Source organism: Stegostoma tigrinum, chromosome 1 (assembly GCF_030684315.1).
Source record: "Stegostoma tigrinum isolate sSteTig4 chromosome 1, sSteTig4.hap1, whole genome shotgun sequence".
Lineage (NCBI taxonomy): Eukaryota > Metazoa > Chordata > Chondrichthyes > Orectolobiformes > Stegostomatidae > Stegostoma > Stegostoma tigrinum.
In genome coordinates, this window is record NC_081354.1 from 11,640,358 (window position 1) to 11,661,670 (window position 21,313).

A 21,313-nucleotide genomic window follows, 5' to 3' on the forward strand; every position below is an offset into this window, starting at 1 on the left:
TTCTAAAAAGCAAGGCACCCAAGTGTTTAGTTGAGGCAGCAAATCTTTTAAGATTTTGGGGATCAATGGGGGAGACGTATTGGGGGATGGTGAAACAAAGCATTTCGAAGTATTAAAGAATCAAAGTATTTCAGCCTCACCTCCACATTAAACCTTGGATTGTGAGCAGTTTTCACAGGAACAATTACAAATTCTGCCCTTCAATACGTGACTGGAATTTTGTTATACAAATGCAACGACAGCAATTTGTTTTCATGATTTTTGCATGCGTATATACTGCATTGTAGCAGTGCTCTGGCAATCTCTAAGCTGTTTAATGCCGGAAAAATGTACATTAATTCCACAAACTGTGTCATCTAGCTTTACTGTATTATGATGACGATGTAAAATATGCTGGTCAACAATCCTTCCCAAATACAGCTAAACATAACATATGAATTGAGAAGTAGTACTCCATTTCAGTGAAAGACAGACTCTACAGAGCATAAAGTGCTTTTCACATTCACAGGACATCCTAACATGCTTCACAATAATGAGCCGCAGAAAGATACAGCAAAGAAAGAGGCCATTCAGCCCAACATAGCGGTACCAGCTTTTGAAATACAGCCACTCATGTTATTCTAGAAATGCAACAATTTATGCAGCCAGATTTCACAAGCATCAACATGGTCAGTTGATCCACTAGACGTAAAGGGTTAAATATCAGCCAGGCCACCAGACAGAATTTCCGTTTTCTTCAAGCAGCGCTGTGCAATCTCTTATATCTATCTACAGTTCAACAGTGCTGCACACCCCCATCACAGGGCTGGAGGGTCAGCTTTAATGATGTGCTTAGGCCCTGAATTCACAACCTTCTGACAAAGGGGCAAGGCATACTACATCTCCAATTTAACTTGCAACTCATCTTGTGCAGGATTATTTGCCAAAATCCTTGAAGTACATGCTGCTGTCACTTCAATGTCTGTTTAAAAAAATTTGCACAAACAAGAGATTGATTTGTTACAGACAGCAAGTGACACACAATACCAGCCAATCTTTTTGGAATTGGACTGAATGCAGTGAAAATTTAAACATAACCAAAAGATAACTATATCAAATCTAAACATCACTCTTTTTAATGTGAAATATTTCTATTTATATAATACTTTCCATTCAGAGTTCATTCAGTAACTCTGACAGAACAGTCTGTCAGAGTTCATGACAGACTTCTGAAGTGCAGTAATGGATGCTTTATTTCCACAGTGTGAGGGTGAAAATTGGTCGCTAGAATAATTGTTCAAATACAGCCTTGGGATCTTTAACATTCACTCTGATTGGTTAACAGGTCTAAAATTAGCAGCTCAACTGAAGGACAACACCTTCAAACCTGGAGTCTAAATGGATCTTGAGTCGAAACCCTTCACTTGTTGACAGTGAAGCACGAATTCAACCAGCCTCACCATGCTTGAGCAGTACCACACGACAGTTTAAATCATGTACAAGAGGTACGAGAAGAAAATGCTCATACCTTATTAATTTCTAAGATTGGCAAAGTGTCTGCATCAGCCCTGGCAAGATCAAGCTTGTTTTCGGGGACAAAGAGCTCCTTTATTTCAGCATAAGCATCAACAGGGACAATATCCTATATGAAAAAAAACACATTAACAAAACAACATAGTAACAATACGAACTATTGGTTAAATGCAAGAAACTGAACTAACACATAGCAATGAATAGTTAGTGGAGTTCTGCACAGGAGATGGGAAGAATTAAAAAGCTTGGTACTGTACTGCCATCTTGTGTTCATAATTAATAAAAGCAACATGGTCAAAAGAAAATCAAAGAATTGCAGAGTTAATTAAACCATTTTATTATAAATAAAGGATTAAAGGAGCTTCTTTCACCTGTCTAATAGATGATAACTCACAAAATGTCCATGCAAGGAGGTGCTTAATCTACAATTAAAGTGGCTACACAGAAACAATTACTCTAAAAGCCATAGCCAAATTCATGGTAAACCCCAACGGATGTAAGAAAATCACAAACACAGACCTCCATGAAGAGCTTTATTTAAAACATCTGTTTCAAGTATCATTTAAAAAATAATGCTCATTTTGGGGGTCTGGATGATGAGCCACAAGCTAACGTCACTTTGTTATCCTGTAGGTGTAGACACAGCAATTCTTCCTTTCTAGCGTTGCTAGCTAACAAAATAAATATCTTTATAAGTGATGATAGCCAGATAATAGCCAAGGCCATAATGATTTCACTGCCTCGCTAAAAAATAACACTTTATAAATCATACTTGAGCAGGCTTGAGTATTTGCTTCTAAGTTTCCATCTTCCTTTTCCTGGACTCTATGCCGATTGCAGAAACAGTCACAGAAATACTTCTCTGAAAGTGGTCAGAAAATTCCGTATTGTCAAGGCTGAAAGATTCTGCTTGTTTCTACCATGAGTCAGTTATTCATGAGAATTCAGAATGATCAAGGATGATCTCGTCGACATGTTGACAGAAAATACAGAGAAATGATTTCCCTAGGTTGCAGGGGTGGGAAGGGGCGCTTGGGAAAGAGAAGACAGAGGATCCAGAACAATGGGCATAAATTTTACAACTGAGAGACAAATTGCTCACGAGCGAAACCAATGAGTGTGGTTTTTCCACATGAAGGATATAAGAAATCTGGTGCACTCTTCCTCTGCCTCCCCCCTCCCCCCTCCCCACCTCCGCCCACAAAATGAAACTGATGCTGGGTCAAATGGAATTTTCATTAAAAATGTTAGATTTTCATTCAGTATAGATATTAAGCAATTTTCCTGAAGGTGTCTCAGAAATCGAGAAGATTTCAGCACACAATACTCATGTGTAATTTTACACAGAAAATAGGAACATGAGTATGCAATTCAGTCCTTGAGCCTGCTCCCATTTTTGCTCCATACTTTTGATTCCCTTAGCCTCAAGAACTACATGTAATTCCTTACTGAAATCAAAGTTTTTGGTTCCACCTCCTTTCTGTGACAAAGAATTCCACAGACTAGCCACCATCTGGGTGAGGAAAATTCTCAGCTCAATCCTAAATGGCCTACTCTTATTCTTAGATTGTGACCGCTGGCCTGGGATCCTTGGTCATCAAGAACATTCTTCCTGCATTCATCCTGTTTAGACCTGTTGGGATTTTACAGGTTTCTATGAAATCTTCCCTCCATCCTCCTTCTAAACCCCGGTGGATACAATCCTCACTGATCCAGTCTCTCTTCACACATCAGTCATGCTATTCCACAAATCAGTCTGGTAAACCTTTCTGACATTCTCTAAGATAACACACGTCTATGGTCACTGAAAAATTGAAATGGCACTTCTACTGAACTAAGTAAACAGAAAATGGAAACAATTAGGGCAGGCATGTGGGTATCAAGTGGTATGGATCAAAGTTAACAGAGTAAGGTACAGAACAGTAATAATCAAATTAGAATTGCTGAACTCAATGTACAGGTTGAATGGGACATATCTGATTTTGTAAGCCCAATGTCCTGTTCCAAAAAAATTGCTGCTGCCACAGGAATGATACCATTCAGCTGTTTCTACTGCATAACCAGTCTTTCTTTCTACCTAGCAAGAAAACAATCTGCATTTATGTATCACCGTACACTTCCTAGGGGCTTTCCAAAGCAGGTTTATAGTTACTCAGTACTTTTCTTTTTCAAGTGTAGGAAAATGACAACTTATCTGCAACATTTCTCAGTATCCCTATGGATTGTTACCCTAGGTTATACACTCAAATCCATGGAATGGCACTTGAACGCCTTGGGACGTGTCACAAGATTGTGAAAGGCGCACTCTGCCAGGATATATAGACTTTATAAAAACTAACAGATCAAAAAAGTGGCCCATCATCATAATTTTGGGCAGCTTAGTATGGACTAAAGACAGTTTTGCCAGTGACTTGAAATACCAAGAATGAATCTTTCAAAAATGGTTTACACAGATATCCCTTTCTCCTGAAAAAGTTGTTTCCTGTGAGTTTGTACCAGCAGGTGCTTAATCTTGGACAAAGTAGATATCTTGTTTGTCTACATTCTTTTGCTGGTACGCTATTCTGCTCACCATTTACAAAGGTGCACACAAAAGACACATGTCACTGAAATTACCTTGGGTGAATGAGGCAGCAATTGAGAAGTGAGAAAGAGATAACCTTTCACCTGACCAGAAAAAAACCTTCAACATTAACTCTGTTTCTCTCTCCACAGTTGATGCCTGATCAGCTGAGGATTTATAGTACATTTTGCTTCTGCCTTACACCTGCTTTGGTAGGTGCAGTCAGGATTCCACGCTTTATTGACTTATTCTGAAGTGACCTTGGCCTATGTTAAACCTTGATGTCAGGACCCACTAATCCTGGTACACTAATAAATCCAATATTGAAAGGCAGTGCAACTCCAAACACAGTTGAATCCTTACCCTTTCTTGAAGCAGTTCAATCACTTGCTGGACACATTCATTCACAGAACAGACATCAGTCTTCAATACTAGTTCAGGAGCTTCTGGCTTCTCATACTCAGAGTCAATACCAGTGAATCCTGTAAGACAATAAAGACATTGTGTTCCTTAGTAATTAACTGTATAATTTCATAATGAAAGACTTTTGTTACTTTCTTAATAATGCATTTTTAAACAAAAACAATTAGTGCGAGGTGGCATAGGCGATTCCAGAATGACCAGTAGTAGCTAGAAGTGGAACACACAATCTTTCTATTCAGGTGTAAGAAAAGAGGAATCTAACAGAAGAAAATTGTATCAGTTAACATTCCCGCTGCTGACTATTTTTCAATCAGCCTGCACATACGAATGCAGAATCTGCATCTGCTGAGATATTTTGCAGTTCGCTCAGCTGATACAAGGTGGTTACGGAGGGCAGGTGGGCAAGATGCCAATAGATCTCCACTCCAACAAGATCTGACACTGATTTATTTGACTTGGTTTATTGTGGTCACATGTACTTAAGAACATATAAAATGTTTTGTTTGGGAGAGGAGGTAGATCATAGCAAACAAGGAATTACAGATCATATGGTGCTTAGACAAAGCAAGGCATACAAGGTTATGACTGCACAGGAGGCGCACAAAGCAACATCAGCATTATTTGAAGTTAGGGAGGACCACTCAGCAGTCTAGTAACAGCAGGGAAGCAGCTGTTCTTCAACCATCTAAGAAACAGAAGCAATGGCTTCAGATTCGGGAGCACCTAACATACAGGTAATACAGGTTTTACTGATTAAGTCAATAAATGTGACAGTGAATTTCATCACACTTTCAGCTATCCTTTCCCATTTCCACCATTACTTGTAACAATTGCAAACTAGTTAAATCTTGCACTTATTTTAAGTGAAAATAATCACTATGCACTGGAGATCTTGACTGAAATTTGAAAAAACAATTCTCCCACAAATTAATGTTCTTTTTCACATCAGTAAAGCGCAACTACTTTTAAAATTGAAGATACAATGACACAAAAGCATTAAAAGACCAAACAAACAAGTTACTTACCATTTGAATTTCCATAACTGAAATCATTCGGTATTAATCTTTTAGTCCCTGATCTGGCACAATTCACCACTCCAGAGCAGAGGGAAAAGAAATCAGGGCACATCCTTTAGAGGGAACTTTAGCATAAGGGCGATTAAATAGCTAAAGCAGGGTTTAGTGGACAGTAATAAGCCGGTTTGGTATCAGGGAATGTAACATGAGGAAGGGAAAGAAAATGTATACATTAAAGAATGATGATCTACCCTTTTACAGAAATTCAATGTACACTATATTTTTCATTACATAGTCTACTGTCATTGTATACAGCGAACAAGAAGCTTATATCTATATCTGTAGCTTAACTAAAGGAATTTGAGTCATATTATCCAGTCTGTGTGCATTACCTGTGGCCTAATAATTAAGCTCTCTACCTGAGAATCTCAAAGCTCCAGTTTTATCTCCCACTCCAGTGATTGAGCACAAGGCTGACAATCCAGAGCAGTAAAAACAGAGATGCTATCTTTCAGGTGAGATATTAAGTTAAGGCCTATTGGAGTGGATGCGAAAGATCTTATTGAATTACTTTGTAGAACAACAGGGAAGTTGTTCCCAGCTTCCTGGTCAATATTTTAATCTTCAACATAACACATTACATCATCTGTTCACTGGTGACCATCAGCTGAAATAGTTAAACTTTAAAAGTACTTAATTGGCTGTATAGCACTTAGAGACATGCTGTGATTGTGAAAAGCATTATATCATAGAATCCCTACAGTGTGGAAGCAGGCCATTCAGCCCATCAAGTCCACAGTGACCCCCTGAAGAGCATCCCACCCAGACCTACCCCATCCCTGTAACCCTGTACTTCCCATGGCTAATCCACCTAGCCTGTAGATCCCTGGATATTACAGGCAATTTAGAATGGCCAATCCACTTAACCTGTACATCTTTGAACTGTGGCTGGAAACCATGGCATCCAGACACAGGGAGAATGTGCAAACTCCACACAGACCGACAGTCGCCCAAGGGTGGAATTGAACTTGGGGCTCTGGTGTTGTACAGCAGCAGTGCTAACCAGTGAATCATCATGCCACCCATTTCTAAATGGAGATTTTCTTTCCTCTGTAATTTAAAGGTTTGGCAAAAATATTATGCAAAGCTGAAGACTAGTGGGCCCATCATTCATATATGATGCCACAAGCAAATGGTCTACAAACGATTTAGCAAAGTGAATGAAACAACAGCAATTGGACATTTTATATCAAGGAGCACATGACAGTTTAAGATTTTCAGATTGCCACCAAGTTCTGCAGAAGTCTAATTTTTCCACCACTAAGCTCCCATAGCGACTTAATCTACCGCAGACTTCCAGCAGTGAGTAGTCACACAAACCCTTGTTAGGATCAAGAACGTCAAGACTCTGGATGTGGTCGGAAACAGATTGTGTAGCAGTTCTTTTACAAGAGATCTCAAACTTAGCAAATGCTCTGATTATGTAATATACTCCAGAGAAGGAGGGAGAGGAAAAAAGAAATCAGCATTTAAAATGGTGACTCATCATTTCCTTAACATTTTCTGAAGTGTTGTTGTTATTCCATGCGCAGTTACATCAGTCAATTTACACACAGGCAATTGATGTGAACGCCCAGATAATTATCTGGTGTTAAGTTTCTTATTAACATATCTGAATTTCTTACTGATATTTTAATTTATACCAAAACTTTTAGTGACTGTCACAAGCCATTTGATTATGAATGAATCTTGAACGTTTTAAAAATACACTTTAAATCTTAACTGTACAGAAAGTTAACAGGAGATTTAATAGGTGTGTTTAAAACTTTGAGGAGTCATAGAAGATCAGCCAGGAGAACTGCTTCCAATGACAAGCAGGTCAATAACAGATGACAAGAGACTTATGATAACGGGTAAAGTAACTTGGCAAAAGAAAGAGAATACTCGCTAGACTAGATAGGGTAAAAGGAGGATGCTCCCAATGACCAGACCTAGGGCTCTCAGTCTATAGTTACTGGTTTAGGCCATTTAGGACTGAGGTGAGGAGAAATTTCTCTACCCAGAAAACCTGGTGAGCCTGTAGAATTCTGTCACAGAAAGCAGTTGAGGTTAAAGCACTGAATGTTTTTAAAAAGGAATTAGCTATAGTTCTTAGGGCTAAAAGGATCATAGGGTATAGGGAGAAAGCAAGAACAGTTGGATGATCTGCCATAATCACACTGGATAATGGAGCAGGCTTGAGAGTTCAAATAGCCTACTCTTCCTATTTTCTATGTAAAAGTACCAAATTGCAAGGTTATGAGGAAAAGGGAGAGTGGATAGCTCTTTCAAGGAGCTAACACATGTACAGAGGCCATATGGCCTTTAGTGCTGACCAGGGAATAGCCAGTATTGTTGAAAGAAATAAATTAACAAAGACAAGAACTCTTTTGAGTTGCACATGTTTGCTACATGGCCCCCATGTGTCCCCTGCCCTCAGATGCCCCTTGTATTCTCTCACACTTACCTTTTATCTCACCAGCTCTAGCCTTTTTGTACAGTCCCTTCACATCTCTTTTCTCACAAACATGCAGAGGGGCATCAACAAATATTTCGAAAAACGGCAGACCAGCATCTTCATGAATACTCCTGCCATTCTGTCGATCCTATCAATAGTGAAATTTTACAAATAAAAGATAAGAAATATCAGCAATGTTCACCTGACTACGAGCTATCTTGACACAGTTTCAATGTTTTGCAAAACATTGGCAGAGAGAGGGTAGTAAAGTAAATTGTTGTAACTCTACTTCAGAATTTGTTATTTTATCAATTACACACTCTCTCAGTCCCAGCTTCAGATTTCAAGTCTTCTATTCACGATTGGCATTTTGGTAGAGCTGCCAAGGCTCTTGCACAGGAGCCAATCACTAATTTATGTGCAAAGGAGACTGGTGCATCTCTGATATTCTGATGGAGATCTAGAACTCAGCTCCCACATGATGATTTACACAAGCTGCATTCATGCACTCTATGCAGTGCACTGGAGCCTGGAAACTCACGCAAATTCACACTCCCTGGCAAGTTTTTAAAAGCAAAAAAACACATTCTGAATATACTCAAAAATACAAAGCATGAGTACTTGAACACACTTGAGTAGAAAGAAAATATGTTTTATATTTTGTTAAAGCCTCTAAAAGAGCCATAAAATAAGGCAAGCGGGACATACGTAAAACTTGATTCTGTCTGCTTAAAACTAAGTTACATTGCAGTGACAAAATAATTTCAGACAATCAAGTACCTTTGTGTAAGTTAAATGGTCACTGTATGAAGTTGTGAAAAAGTTTCACTTCTACAGCCATGAGCAAGTTTTAATTCAACAGTACTTTCAGCATCTGATGCTTACGTCAGTGTCGACGACAATGTGAGTGATGACTGTTCCATTGCGAAGAAATGTAGAATGCCCCAATTGTACTCGCATATATCTGTACTGGGGAGGCAGTGGCCTAGTGGTATTATCACTGAACTGTTATGTTGACCGTGAATCCATTGCCAATTGTTGGTTAAACCCATCTGCCTCACTAATGTCCTTTAGGGAAAGAAACTGCCATTCTTACGTGGTCTGACCTACATGTGACTCCAAACCCATAGCAATGTGGTTGCCTGTTAACTGTCCTTTGGGCAAATAGGGACGGGCAATAAATACTGCCTAGCCAGTGACGTTCTCATCACGTGAATGAATGAAGGACATTGCTCATAATACAAGAAAATATCCCAAACACTTCATGTACAGACAGAACAGTTAAGTACCTTTGTGTAGGGAGAAATAAAACTGGCAAGACACACAAGTCCAGCATCTGCAAACAGCTTGGCTACTTCTGCAATACGTCGAATGTTCTCCTCGCGGTCCCCTGGGCTAAAACCCAAGTTTTTGTTGAGACCGTGACGAATGTTGTCTCCGTCCAATGTGTAGCAGGGTATGCCATGGCAAACCAAGTATTCCTCCAATGCCATACTAACCGTAGTCTTACCAGCTCCAGACAGGCCTGTTAAATGTCACCACAAAATCTTAATAAGCAAAGCAAAGCAAATACAAATGGAACTATTTTCTGCAAACATTCCATGCACAGTTGCAGGCTGGACTCTCCTGATGAACCTTCAGGAGGAAAAGTAAGCAGAAGTCCATTCTACACACCTAAGTACTTATAAAATATCCCATAGCACTATTCAAAATGAAGGTGACTTGTATCGTAATCAATCCTCAAACAATAGAAACTTTACTGAGAAAATAGTTAAAATGCCCATCATCAGACATCCATCACCATCAACGGACCACACAGACTATGCTACCCAAACTTTTCCCACCGCAAACCCTATTGCCACTTGAAAAATGTCACAGCCCCCTAGCAGGAATCGAGAGAATAAGGGCTGGTTACAGCAGGAATGCTGATATTGTAACTTATTCTGAACTCACGTCCCCACTTGAGGAATCCCTTCCATAGAAATGGACCATACTAGGTTATATGCTTCCATCACTAAACAAAGATCATCAAAGAATAAAAACATAATTCTATATTCTTTGCTTTATCACAAACTTGCTGTCTTAAACCAACCTCCCCAATAGTAAATACAAAGATCCTGTGGCCTTTTCTGTCACAAAGATTGCGACTTTCCATACATTTGCTTCCAAAATTTTCCCAGAGCAAAAATTACTTCCCCAGTGCCTTAGCCCAGAACTTTCACCTTTATTGGGGTTCCACCCTACCTCCTTCATTGAGTCTGTCCAACCTCACCTTTTCTACCTCTGGCATCCTTGAGTCTATTCTGACCAATTCTTCAATGTCCTATCCTAGACCCCATGTTAACCAATATTGCTAACTTCTCAGGTGCCATCCCTTACTTCCGTCATCAAAAGTCTCCTCAATAAACCTATCATTGACTCCACCATCAGTAAAATAGAATCCCTATAGTGTGGAAGCAAGCCATCTGGCCCATCAACTCCACAATGACATTACGAAAAGCATCCCACCCAAACCCATGCTATCCCTGTAACCTCGCATTTCCCACGGCCAGTCCACCCAAGCCTGCACATCTCTGGACACTATGAGCAATTTAACATGGCCAATGCAGCTAATCTGTGCATCTTTAAATCGTGGAAGGAAACCAAAACACCTGGAAGAAACCCACACAGACATGGGGTGAATGAGTAACCGTATGTGTGGGGTTTGCATAAAAGTGTAATTGAACCTGGATTCTTAGTTCTGCAACGCAGCAGTACTAACCACTGAGTCACTGTGCCACCCTGGCAAACAACTTAATTTCTAAACTACTTTGCTTCTCTTAGAACCTTGAATATGTTGCTGCTCCCCACCCAATTTCCTCCAATCAGGTCTCCTGTCCAGCTATAATACTGAAATAGCCTTTGTCAACTGTGGCCACGGCCACAGTAAACTCTCCCTCCTCATGCAACTCAAACTGTCTGCAGGCTTTTACAAAGTTGGCCACACCACAGTCGTCAGTACCAATCTAGCTGGGTGGTACCAACCATTTTTATCTAATTGTGGCCAGATAATCACTGTAATAGCTTCTCTTCCCGCTCACGGTGTTAGGTTTGGAGTCCATCAAGCAGTTACATTCCTAGTTCTTATTTACATCCTGCTACCTTGTGAAATCAAAAGGAAAACACAGCAGCAGGGAGTGAACGCATGCAGGGCCCCCCACACGGTGGGCCGCAACCCCCAGCAGGATTGTCAGCCAAAGTTTTCGATTCACAGGGTCAAAAGCAGCAGTGGCTGCATGGAACTTTAACTAAGAACTAACATCGTGAGTCCCTTCTAAATCTTGCAATTATTTTTACACTGATGTGGCTGAACTGCTTGGTCTGCCACTCTTGAATTCTACCCTAAAAGTCTGAAAAGGAAGTTCTGTTTTTTAACACAAAAAAAATTCACTCTTCCCCTTTGGCAATACTGAGATTTGAGATGTATATTCACCCTATTTTTGCATGCTAGGAATCAAAACTGCAGAGAAGATGAGCGTAAACAAGTGGGGGAAAAAACATTTCTTACATCTTCAAGGTGCTTGTCCGCATAAAGAGTTACTAAGCAAATCAAGAAATAAAAAGATTTGTTCAATCAGCAAATTGTTCCAATTTCTATTTCAAAGCTACATCACAATGTGCACCAAGCAGGTCGAGCAGACATTATATATTGTTACTTTTAGAGGAGACAGGGGTGAAGTAATTCTGTCACTAAACAGTAATCCAGAAGCCCCAGACTAATGTTCAGGGGCACTGAATTTCATCATGGCATTTGAATTCAATTGAAAAGCTTGGAGTTAAAAGCTAGTCTAATGCTGACCATGCAACCATTGTCAATTGTTCTAAAAATCCAGCTGGTTCGTTCATATTCTTTAAAGAGAAAATGTTGCCTCGTCTAACCTACATGCGACTCTGGACCCACAGCAATGATTTTTAACCGCCCTCTGGGCGATTAGGAATGAACAATGAATGTTGGCCTTGCCAATGACGCATATATCTTGTAAACAAAACAAAATAAAAATCCAGAGAATGTAAATTCAAATCCCACTTTGACGTAGTGAATTTGAATCCAGTTATTAAAAACTAGAAATTAAAAGCTGATATCACCTGAAAAAGATGTCAAGTTGGAGTTAAGAAAACTTATGTGATTGAAGCAAGAACAGTGCCGTCTTTAAGTGGTCTGTGCTACTCTAATATCACAGTTACGTGCAGTTAACTTTCAACTGCATAAACCAAGAGCTAAGCAGAGCAGTCAGATATATCAAACTACAGTGGTTCAAGATGACAACTAGTCATGACCTTCAAAGACACAGACAGAAACTATAACTGCCACTTTAATGGTGACAGCGACAATATTAACATGAATACAAAAAACTAATTTAATCAATGCCTGAAACATCATCTATGAGAAATATAAAAAATACGAAACTGATAGATAACAATAAATCTATTTTGATTCGCACTGTTAACACTTCAAAGTGGTTTCGGATGAAAGAAACTGGACAGTAGGTGTCAGTGGTGGGGGTGAATAGATTTGCTAAATTGAATGGACAAATAGACAAGTTCAGAGAAGGGACGATAAAAGCAAAGGGAAGGAATTTCTGGAGGAAATTGCAGGGATGGGATAAATGTAAAGCTCCAACGTCAAAAGAGGAACTACGGAAGGAGGGAGATGGACACAAGGTGATAAAGTTGGGGAATAATGAGCTTGGGTCCAGTGAAAGGAGTACAGCTCTCAGCAGATTTTGAGGAACATAGGACATGAGGTAAACAAGGCCATGGGAAAAGGGCAAGGATTTGGGAAAAGGGCAAATAATTTTGAAATAAATAAATGATGGATATGGACCAAAGATATCCCAGCAGGAGAAGAATGTTGAATGAGCAGGGCCAAGATCTTGACAGTATGTTATACAAAATCTTGAGAGCTGGAGTAAATGGAGGGTGAAGCATGCAAGGATGGCAGTGAGGTTAGTGTGGAGGAGAATAGGAATGGATTGTTTTGCATTGCATTGACTGTGAAGCAAACTGTAATGGTTAATGTTTTGTTCAAAATATAAAACCCGGCAACATTTAAGGAAAGCATACGGGAATATTACCTGTAAGCCAGACAGTGCAGCCACGAAAACCACCTCTGGTTCCCACAACCTGCCCACGCTTGTTTCTGCTGACATGGTGTGCCTGGAAGGTTACATTGGTTGCTCGCTGTTTACCCTGTAAAACACACAGTAAGAACAATGAGAAAGAAATGGCACTTGGGGCATCAGCCAAATTATTACAATGGACAAACAATATTACACTCGGCTTTTCACTGCTGAATCTGTCCTTCTATAAAGGAGGCATTATTAGAAGAAAATCATGAGAATTTACTATCATATAGGATAACTCAAGCCAAATCCAAGGATGCATTTAAGGAGACGTTCAATGAGCAACATGAGGAACAAAGGAGCAGCAGGTTAGGATGATACGGTTAAATGAAGTAGAGTGGGAAGGGGCGTAAACTCAGGCTAAGGGCCCACTTCTGAGCTGTAATCTACACAACCTGCAGTAGAGACTCAGACTTATATCATGCCTAACTGGTGCCTTCAGAATTGCTAATCAAAATTTACAATTATTTTTATTTTTCAAAGCAGACTTTTGACCAAAACCACAAATCTATTTATTGAAGTGCTAGACTGCAACTGCAATATGTCACTGCAGTTAATTAATATGCTTAGAGTGTGGGATGGGGGTATATTTAAGCACAAGCATAACAATTTTAAAATTTGGGGCAACGAAGAACAGGAAGCCAATGTCAACCAGTAAGACCAGGAGCGAGCGGGACTTGGCACAGGACAATTTAGATTGCGGAGTGCAAAACATGAGCTGGTCAAGAGCATATTAGAATTGTCCACTTTGGAGGAGAAAACGGGCTGATGTAGACGTACAAATTAAAAGAGCAAGCCATTCAGTCCCTTAAAGCCTGCTACATCATTCAAAAGTAGCTGATCTGATGCTATCATCAAATCTGCATTTCCACTTACCACTGTGTACCCTGCACCCCATTAATTAATAATCATCTATTTAGCTCCAGCTTAGAAATATTCAAGGTCTCTACATCCAGCACCTTTTCCAGAAGGAAATTCCAAAGGCTCATAACACAAAACACTTCGTCTCACCTCTCTTAATTGGGAAACCTTTGGTTTTTAAATCGGTGACCCCGAGCTCTAGATTCTAGAACTCAAGACCCCTCAGGCTCATGAATGTTTCAATCAGATCATCTCTTTCTCTTGTAAATTTCAGTGAATACAAACCTTGCCTGTTCAGCTGTTTCACATAAACCATCCCCTCATTCCAGGCATTTGTCTAGTAAACCAATTTTGAAATGCTGCAACTGTATCAATATCCTTCCTAAAACTAGGGTAGTTAATACTGCAGATCAATCTCATCTCTGCCCCTGTACAACTGAAGTATCATAACCTTCCTACTGTTTCCAATTCAATTCTCATTGTCATAAATAACATTCTATCGGATTTCCTAATTACCTGGTTTATCTGCACACTGACTTTTTTGCAATGCAAGCATGAGGATACCCAGATGCCCTTGCATCTCAGAGGTCTGCATCCTCGCATCATTTAGATGTGCTTTTTAATTTCACTGCCAAAATAGGCAATTTCACACATTGTACACATACCTTCAGTTGCTATGTCCAAGTCACTTATATAAATTGTAAACACTTTAGTTCCCACCACCAATCCCTGTGGCACATCATTTGTTATATTTTTGGAACCTGTAAAAGATCCATTTATACCTGTTTGATATAGTGTGGAGCCCGAGGAACACAACAGGTCAGGCAGTATCACAGGAGCAGGAAAGTCGACGTTTCAGGTCAGGATCCTTCATCAGGACTCCATTTATGCCATTTCCCTGCTTCATGTCAGCCAGCCAACCTTCTATCATGCCAACATGTAACCCCTACACAATGAATGTTTATTTCCTGTCATGATCTTTGATGTGACACCTTATCAAATCTTGGTACATTCACCAATGTCCCTTTTTCCACAGCACGTTAGCTTCTCAAAGAACTCAAATTGATCAAACATGGTCTCACTTCCACGAAGCCATACTGACTCTGTCAGATTATTTTGAACTTAGACAGAGGTTATTCTTAATGAATTAACATATTTTGCTACCTTTCAATATAATGGGAGCATTCCTGAATCTCTCAACTCTCTCATTTGACACTTTATCTTAAAGACATAAGGTTGAAGTCTATCAGGACCCAGGCATATCACCCCACAGCTCCAACAATTTACTTAGTATCATTTCTTGTGATTATGATTTTCCTGAGTTCCCAACCTTACCTCCAATTCTTAATTTGCCCCTGCCTCTAGGATATTACATGTATTCTCTATAATTCAGAATACCTTTTGAATTCATCTGCCATTTCTCTATTTTCCAGTATTAATTCTCCTGTCTCATTTTCCAATCTTTTCTCCCTTAAATATTTGTAGAAACTCTATATGATTTTAAACTTTTAGCTAGCTTTATCTTGCACTTTAATCTTTCCAACCTCTGATCAATTTTTGCTCTTTGTGTTATGTCCAACTTCTGATCTGCCACCTGTCTTTGGACAATTATAAACTTTTTTCTTTTAAATTTGATACAATCTTTAACATTTCTAGAGTTATGGCACAGAGCTAGTCAGCCAAATCAAATCAGCCTCCTTATCCTTATATTTGCAACACTGTGAAATTAAAGCATTCAATGACCCTCAAAATTACCCCAATGGTTCCTAACCAGATGTTTTGAATAACTGGTACCAGATCTTATGTTTATGGTGTAAACAAAAGAATTAACTTTCTCTTTAATACAATAACTTTAGGTGAGTGAAGTTAAACAAGATAATTCATAGCTATGATTTAAACCCAACCTACTTAATTCTAGCCCACACACACAAAGAAACACACTGTTAAAAGATAAATTTAAAGAAAAAACGATGTAATTGGCCAGTTCACTTAAGCAGTTTCAAAGGTCTGTAGTATCACAGGCTTTTGTAGACAACATCAATACCAGTAAATGCCAATAGACTCCGGTCAATACTCACTAAATTCCTATATTTGGGATTCTATTCTTTGAACATTCAATATATTGATAATGGGAGGATAATCAGGGAGTAATCAAATCTGTCCCCTGTAGCTTTCACAGCCACACACAATCCTTCTGACAAAATACACAAACTTTCATTCCTGTGTTTTTTTTCCAACATTATCTTTGTTGTACTGGTGGCCACAGGCCTATGTGATGGTCCCTGTTATCTGACAGATGTTTAATGCATCTCCAGAGTGGAAACATTTACAGTCCTCTGTGAACATGAATCAACCTGCAATTAACTTCCTAAGGTCCTACAAAACAGATATCAGTTTGCTTGATCTCCCTTTTTTCCAAACCAAACTGATCACAGTTACCTTCAAATCTCAGGTCTCAATTTCAACCAAAATTGAGAAAAAAGAAAAACACTGACTTTTCTGTCACCGGTTAACTACAGATAGTTGAAGCAGCATGTAGTCTGATGCGACATACAAGCAGCGTCCACAGATGTGAAGCAGGCAGTCTTTGTGACAAGGATACAAGGTCAAACAGCTTGTGGCTAAATAAGAAACACAGACTGCAAAACATCTGATTCACCAAGGTTCTTGGTTAGGAAGGACACACAATATCATTGATGTGAAAACAGAGTTAGTATACTGCAGGTGAAGTCAATACCAATGATTTAGATGAACAAACTGGATGTGATACAATGTTATAAAGCTTGCAGACTACACAAACTTAGATGGGAAAGTAAACTTTGGGGAAGAACCACAAATATTTGCCAAGGAACAGATCCAAATTAAACAATCAAATTATCTTCTGCAACCGCAGTAGTTCCATTGTTTTCCGATACCAATCAGCATTTGGAACTGGTGGTAACACCCATTCCATCAACATTCACCTACCACTGGCATCCCATTATTGCAGTCACCAACAAAGTGAAAGCTCAGCTCATCAAAGACTCAGAGATTTCAAGATCAGGGCAAGACCATAGGGGGTAACTGTAGCTTTTAAACTCCGGCTTAAATACTCTGAGGCCTATACCCCCAGACATTGTCTGCTTGGCCAGGTGCCACTCTTTCACTTTGTAGCAACGCTCTTAACTTCACATACACACGGCTCCACCCAGTGGTGGCACTGGCCTTAAAAGCCGCCTTAAAAAACCAGGTAAAAAGTGACAGATGGAGTACAAAGTCATAAACACAGCTGAAACTAGTTCATTCATGGGAAAGAGTTGATGTTCTTATGCAGAAAACAAGTGAGAAGTCACATTGCTTGTAAGGGCAAACGCATCTGAATTCATCTTGCAGGGGGAGCGTTGGCTACTGTCAGGACTTCACAAGGGATAGTTGCTGAACTCTTGGACTCGGGTGAGTGAGGGCTTCAGTGACCACCGACTTCCTAAAGCAGGGTCTCTCATTCAGATATCAAACGTTCACCTCTCCAGGAAACCACAAAGATACAAGGTTTTACGTGAGGCTTAATTTTCTACAAGAAACTCTTGCTACCTGCACCTGATCCCTGAGCCACTCGAAATTCCACTGGATTTAGGGATAACTGTCAATTGGTTCAAACTGAACCTAATATACATTCCTCCATGGACAGGAAAACTTTCCACACTGGAGGCAGGAATGCGCCAATGTGATTGCTGCAAGATTTCCTGCCACTGGAGATTGAGGCAGTTTCCGCCAAGATTAAGTGTGCCCTGCTGCTATGTTTCCCTCCATGATTAACTTGCACCATTTTACTGAATGATGGAATGGGTTTGATGGCCTACTCCTGTCTTCATTTCTAATATTCAGTTTGACCAGTGTTCAACTGGAGGAAAGTGCAGTCCAAAGACCAGATATCAGTGATTCTGAGCTGCTGAACAAAAACATTGGGCAGATCGATACAAGTACTGCACCAGTTCACCACAACCTTTTCTAAAGATATTAGAGACAGCCAATAAACACAGGCCTTGGCATCAACACTATGAGCCGCAACTGAAAACAAAAATCAAGCCAGAGGTGTCTGAGGTGAGGCACAATGGGACTCAGTAAATACTGAAAATCTGAGAAAAGCAGTAAACTCAAGAAATACAAATGCACTTTGAAAATCAGTTTTTGGTTTGAGATGTTGGTGTCAGAACGAGGCACCTTTTCTCTTTACAGATGTCAGCTTGCCTGCCCTATATTCCCACTATTTTTCTTCCCTGTTGGGCGTGTTCCATATGTTCCTATTTAGAAACATGCTCAATCAGTTGTCTGGGCTACTTAGACAACAACTTGCTATTATTGAGCAAGCAACAATATTTTCAATACAGTAAAACATTCCAAGTCACCAAAACAAGCCAAACAACAAGATGGTGTTAGTGGGTGTAAGCAGGAAGTTACACTATGCGCTGAGGCTAGTCGCTAATTTACACAACTCAAACACTTGAACCAATCTCAACAGTGACCAATGGAGCATCACTAAATGCCTCCCAGGTTTGAAGTACACTCCCAGACACTCCTGTTTGTACTGAACGACATCAGAATCTATTACCCTCTTCACAAGGCTGGTGTGCATTGTGATCGTCTACTTCAAAATTGAGGAAAAACAACTGAGACAGTAGACACTCAATTACTGGCAAATGTGGAATGCTCAGATTCAACTGCATATGGGGCCCTGAGTAATAAAAGTCCAGCATATGAGGCTGAGAGGAACATGACTGAAATGCATAAAATCATGAGACATAAAGAGAGTAGACAGGAAAAAACTTTTCCTCTTGGTAGAGGGATCAATAACACGCGTGCAAGAATATTAAGGCAGGAGGTTTGGAGAGGGAGGGAGTATGGACATCTTTTTTCCATCCAGAGTGTGATGGGAATCTGGAACTCACTGCCTTTAGGGTGGTAGAAACAGAAACCCTCATGATATTTAGATGTGATGCCAAGATTATGGGCATAATACTGGAAAATTGCAAGAAAACATTTAGATGCTTGTTCAGTGAGCCTGACTCAATGGGTCAAGGGGTGTTTTTCTGTGCTGTAGACCTCTATGATGCTATAACTGAAGGAAGCATTTTGCAAAAGGAAATTCTCCAAAGCGTATTTGTTCATTGGCCTTCTGCAGTGAACTTCACAGCAAAGAATTTTGCACTTACAGCATCTTATGAGTTCACCCGGCCTGGTATTTCATGATTGATTTGATTCCCTATTGTCACATGTACTTGAGTTTTGTTTTGCTTGTAATACAAGCAGATCATATCAGATCTAGGGAGATTGAACATAGCAAAGAATACAATGGCTGCAAAGAAGGTACAAAAAGCAAGATCAACATTGAACAAACCTCTCAAATTGCAGATCCAGAAGTCTAGAAACAGTGGGAGACAGCTGTTCTTGAACTTATTGTTATGTGTGTTTAAGCTTTTGTATGTACTGCCTGGTGGAAGAGGTTGGAAGAGATTATAACCAGGGTGGGAGGAGTTTTTAATGTTAGTTGCCTTTCCACAGAAACGAAAAGAGGAGATGGATCAATGGATGGAAGGTTAGCTTGCTTAATTGACTAGGCTGTGTTCACAACTTTGTGGCTTCTTACAATCCTGGGTAGAGCAGTTGCCATACCAAGCTATGATGCACCTAGATAGAATGCTTTCTATGGTGCATCTGTAAAAGCTTGAAAGGATCCTTATAGACATGCCTAATTTCCTAAGCCTCCCGAGGAAGAAAAGCTGTTGTTGTGCCTTTTTGACTGTTGCATCAATGTGGATAGCCAGGACAGATTGTTGGCGATCATCACTCCTCGGAAATTATTGCTCTTGGCCATCTCCACATCAGCTCCATTGGTGCAGATAGGGATGTACCCTCCTTCTTGAAATCGATGATCGACTCTTCAGTTTTGCTGACATTAAGGGACAGATTGTTATCTTGGCACCATGTCACCAAGGACTCTCTCTCTCCTTACGCTGTTTTGTCATTGTTGATATCTGGTCTACAATAATGGTGTGATAAGAAGGTCCAGAGCTGGATGAACACAGCAGGCCAAGAAGCATCAGAGGAGTAGGAAGGCTGATGTTTCGAGCTTAGACCCCTTTTGAAGAAGGGTCTAGGCCTGAAATGTCAGCCTTCCTGCTCCTCTGATGCTGCTTGGCCTGCTTTGTTCATCCAGGTCTGCATCTTGTTATCTCAGATTCTCCAGCATTTGTAGTTCCTGCTACCTCTACAACAATGGTGTCATCAGTGAACTTGTAGATGGAGTTCACACGAAATTTGGCGTCATAGTCATAAGAGTACAGGGAGGAGAGTAGGGGCCTGAATATGCATCCATGCAGGGCGCCAGTGTTCAGCACTGTCTTGGAGGATGTGCTGTTGCCTATCTTCACTGATTTCAGTCTTTAGCTCAAGCTTTAAATGATCCAGTGCAGAGGATGGAGCAGAGATCTAGTTTGCGAGTTTGGTTGGGATTATAGTGTTAAAGACAGAGCTGTAGTTGCTAAGTAGAGGCCTGACATTGGTATCCTTATTATTCAGATATTTCAGGGATGTGTGTAGGGCTCAGGAAATAGTGTCTGCCCTGGACCTTTTGAGCCTGTAGCTAAACTACAAGTGATCAAGGCAGGCTGGGAGGCTAAAGTTGATGTGAGCACAGCTAATTTCTCAAAGCACTTCATTAGTATGGAGGTTACAGCCTTGGGGCAATTGTCAGGGAGGGACTCAGCACACATTTTCTGTGGTACGGGACGATTGTGATCTTGAAGCAGGTAGGGACTTCAGATTAAAGTGATGTTTTTGCTTATAAGGCAATTGCACATCTATAATGCTACTTAGGACATGTATTTAGTTGAAGGCACCATAACGGACATATTCCAGCACGGCATCAAAGAACACAGCCCAGTTTCAGATTGTGTTATATTCTACCCTTGGATCTCCTGAGGGTACTTGTTTGGAGAATACCATGTTATTTTTGACAGAGGTGCATCAAATTTTTCAAATCCCTGATCCCTTTTCTTTCCATGATACACAGCCAGCCAGTCAATTAGCTTCCAAAGATAGCTGGAGAAATAAGCTCACAGTGCAGGTAAAAGCAACATGCAGCTCATTCTACCCATCAACAACAAATCAGTCCTGGCAGGATAGCAGTAGCAAAAGTTGAAAAATATTTAACTAGCAGCTCCCCACATATGCTCCAGAGTCAACAGTAAAGAGGCAAGATGTAGCGCAAAAAAGGTGGGGCACAGCAAGTAAGAGCAGGGAT

The 21,313-nt window shown here is 40.1% G+C and overlaps 1 protein-coding gene across 2 annotated transcripts in view; it reads right to left on the bottom strand.

The window, feature by feature from the left end:
* papss1 (3'-phosphoadenosine 5'-phosphosulfate synthase 1) overlaps positions 1-21,313 on the bottom strand; it is a 55,113-nt gene that overhangs the window by 31,448 nt on the left and 2,352 nt on the right. The window contains exons 2-7 of one of the 2 annotated variants that reach the window (XM_059651682.1): positions 19,409-19,501; positions 13,126-13,240; positions 9,301-9,536; positions 8,021-8,159; positions 4,439-4,557; positions 1,508-1,621 (exon numbers count right to left, since the gene is read on the bottom strand). In XM_059651682.1, coding sequence (XP_059507665.1) covers positions 1,508-1,621; positions 4,439-4,557; positions 8,021-8,159; positions 9,301-9,504 — 576 coding nt within the window. In that variant the 5' untranslated portion in view covers positions 9,505-9,536; positions 13,126-13,240; positions 19,409-19,501. The remainder of the gene's footprint in view (positions 1-1,507; positions 1,622-4,438; positions 4,558-8,020; positions 8,160-9,300; positions 9,537-13,125; positions 13,241-19,408; positions 19,502-21,313) is intronic. The other variant, XM_048533763.2, reaches the window with a different exon arrangement.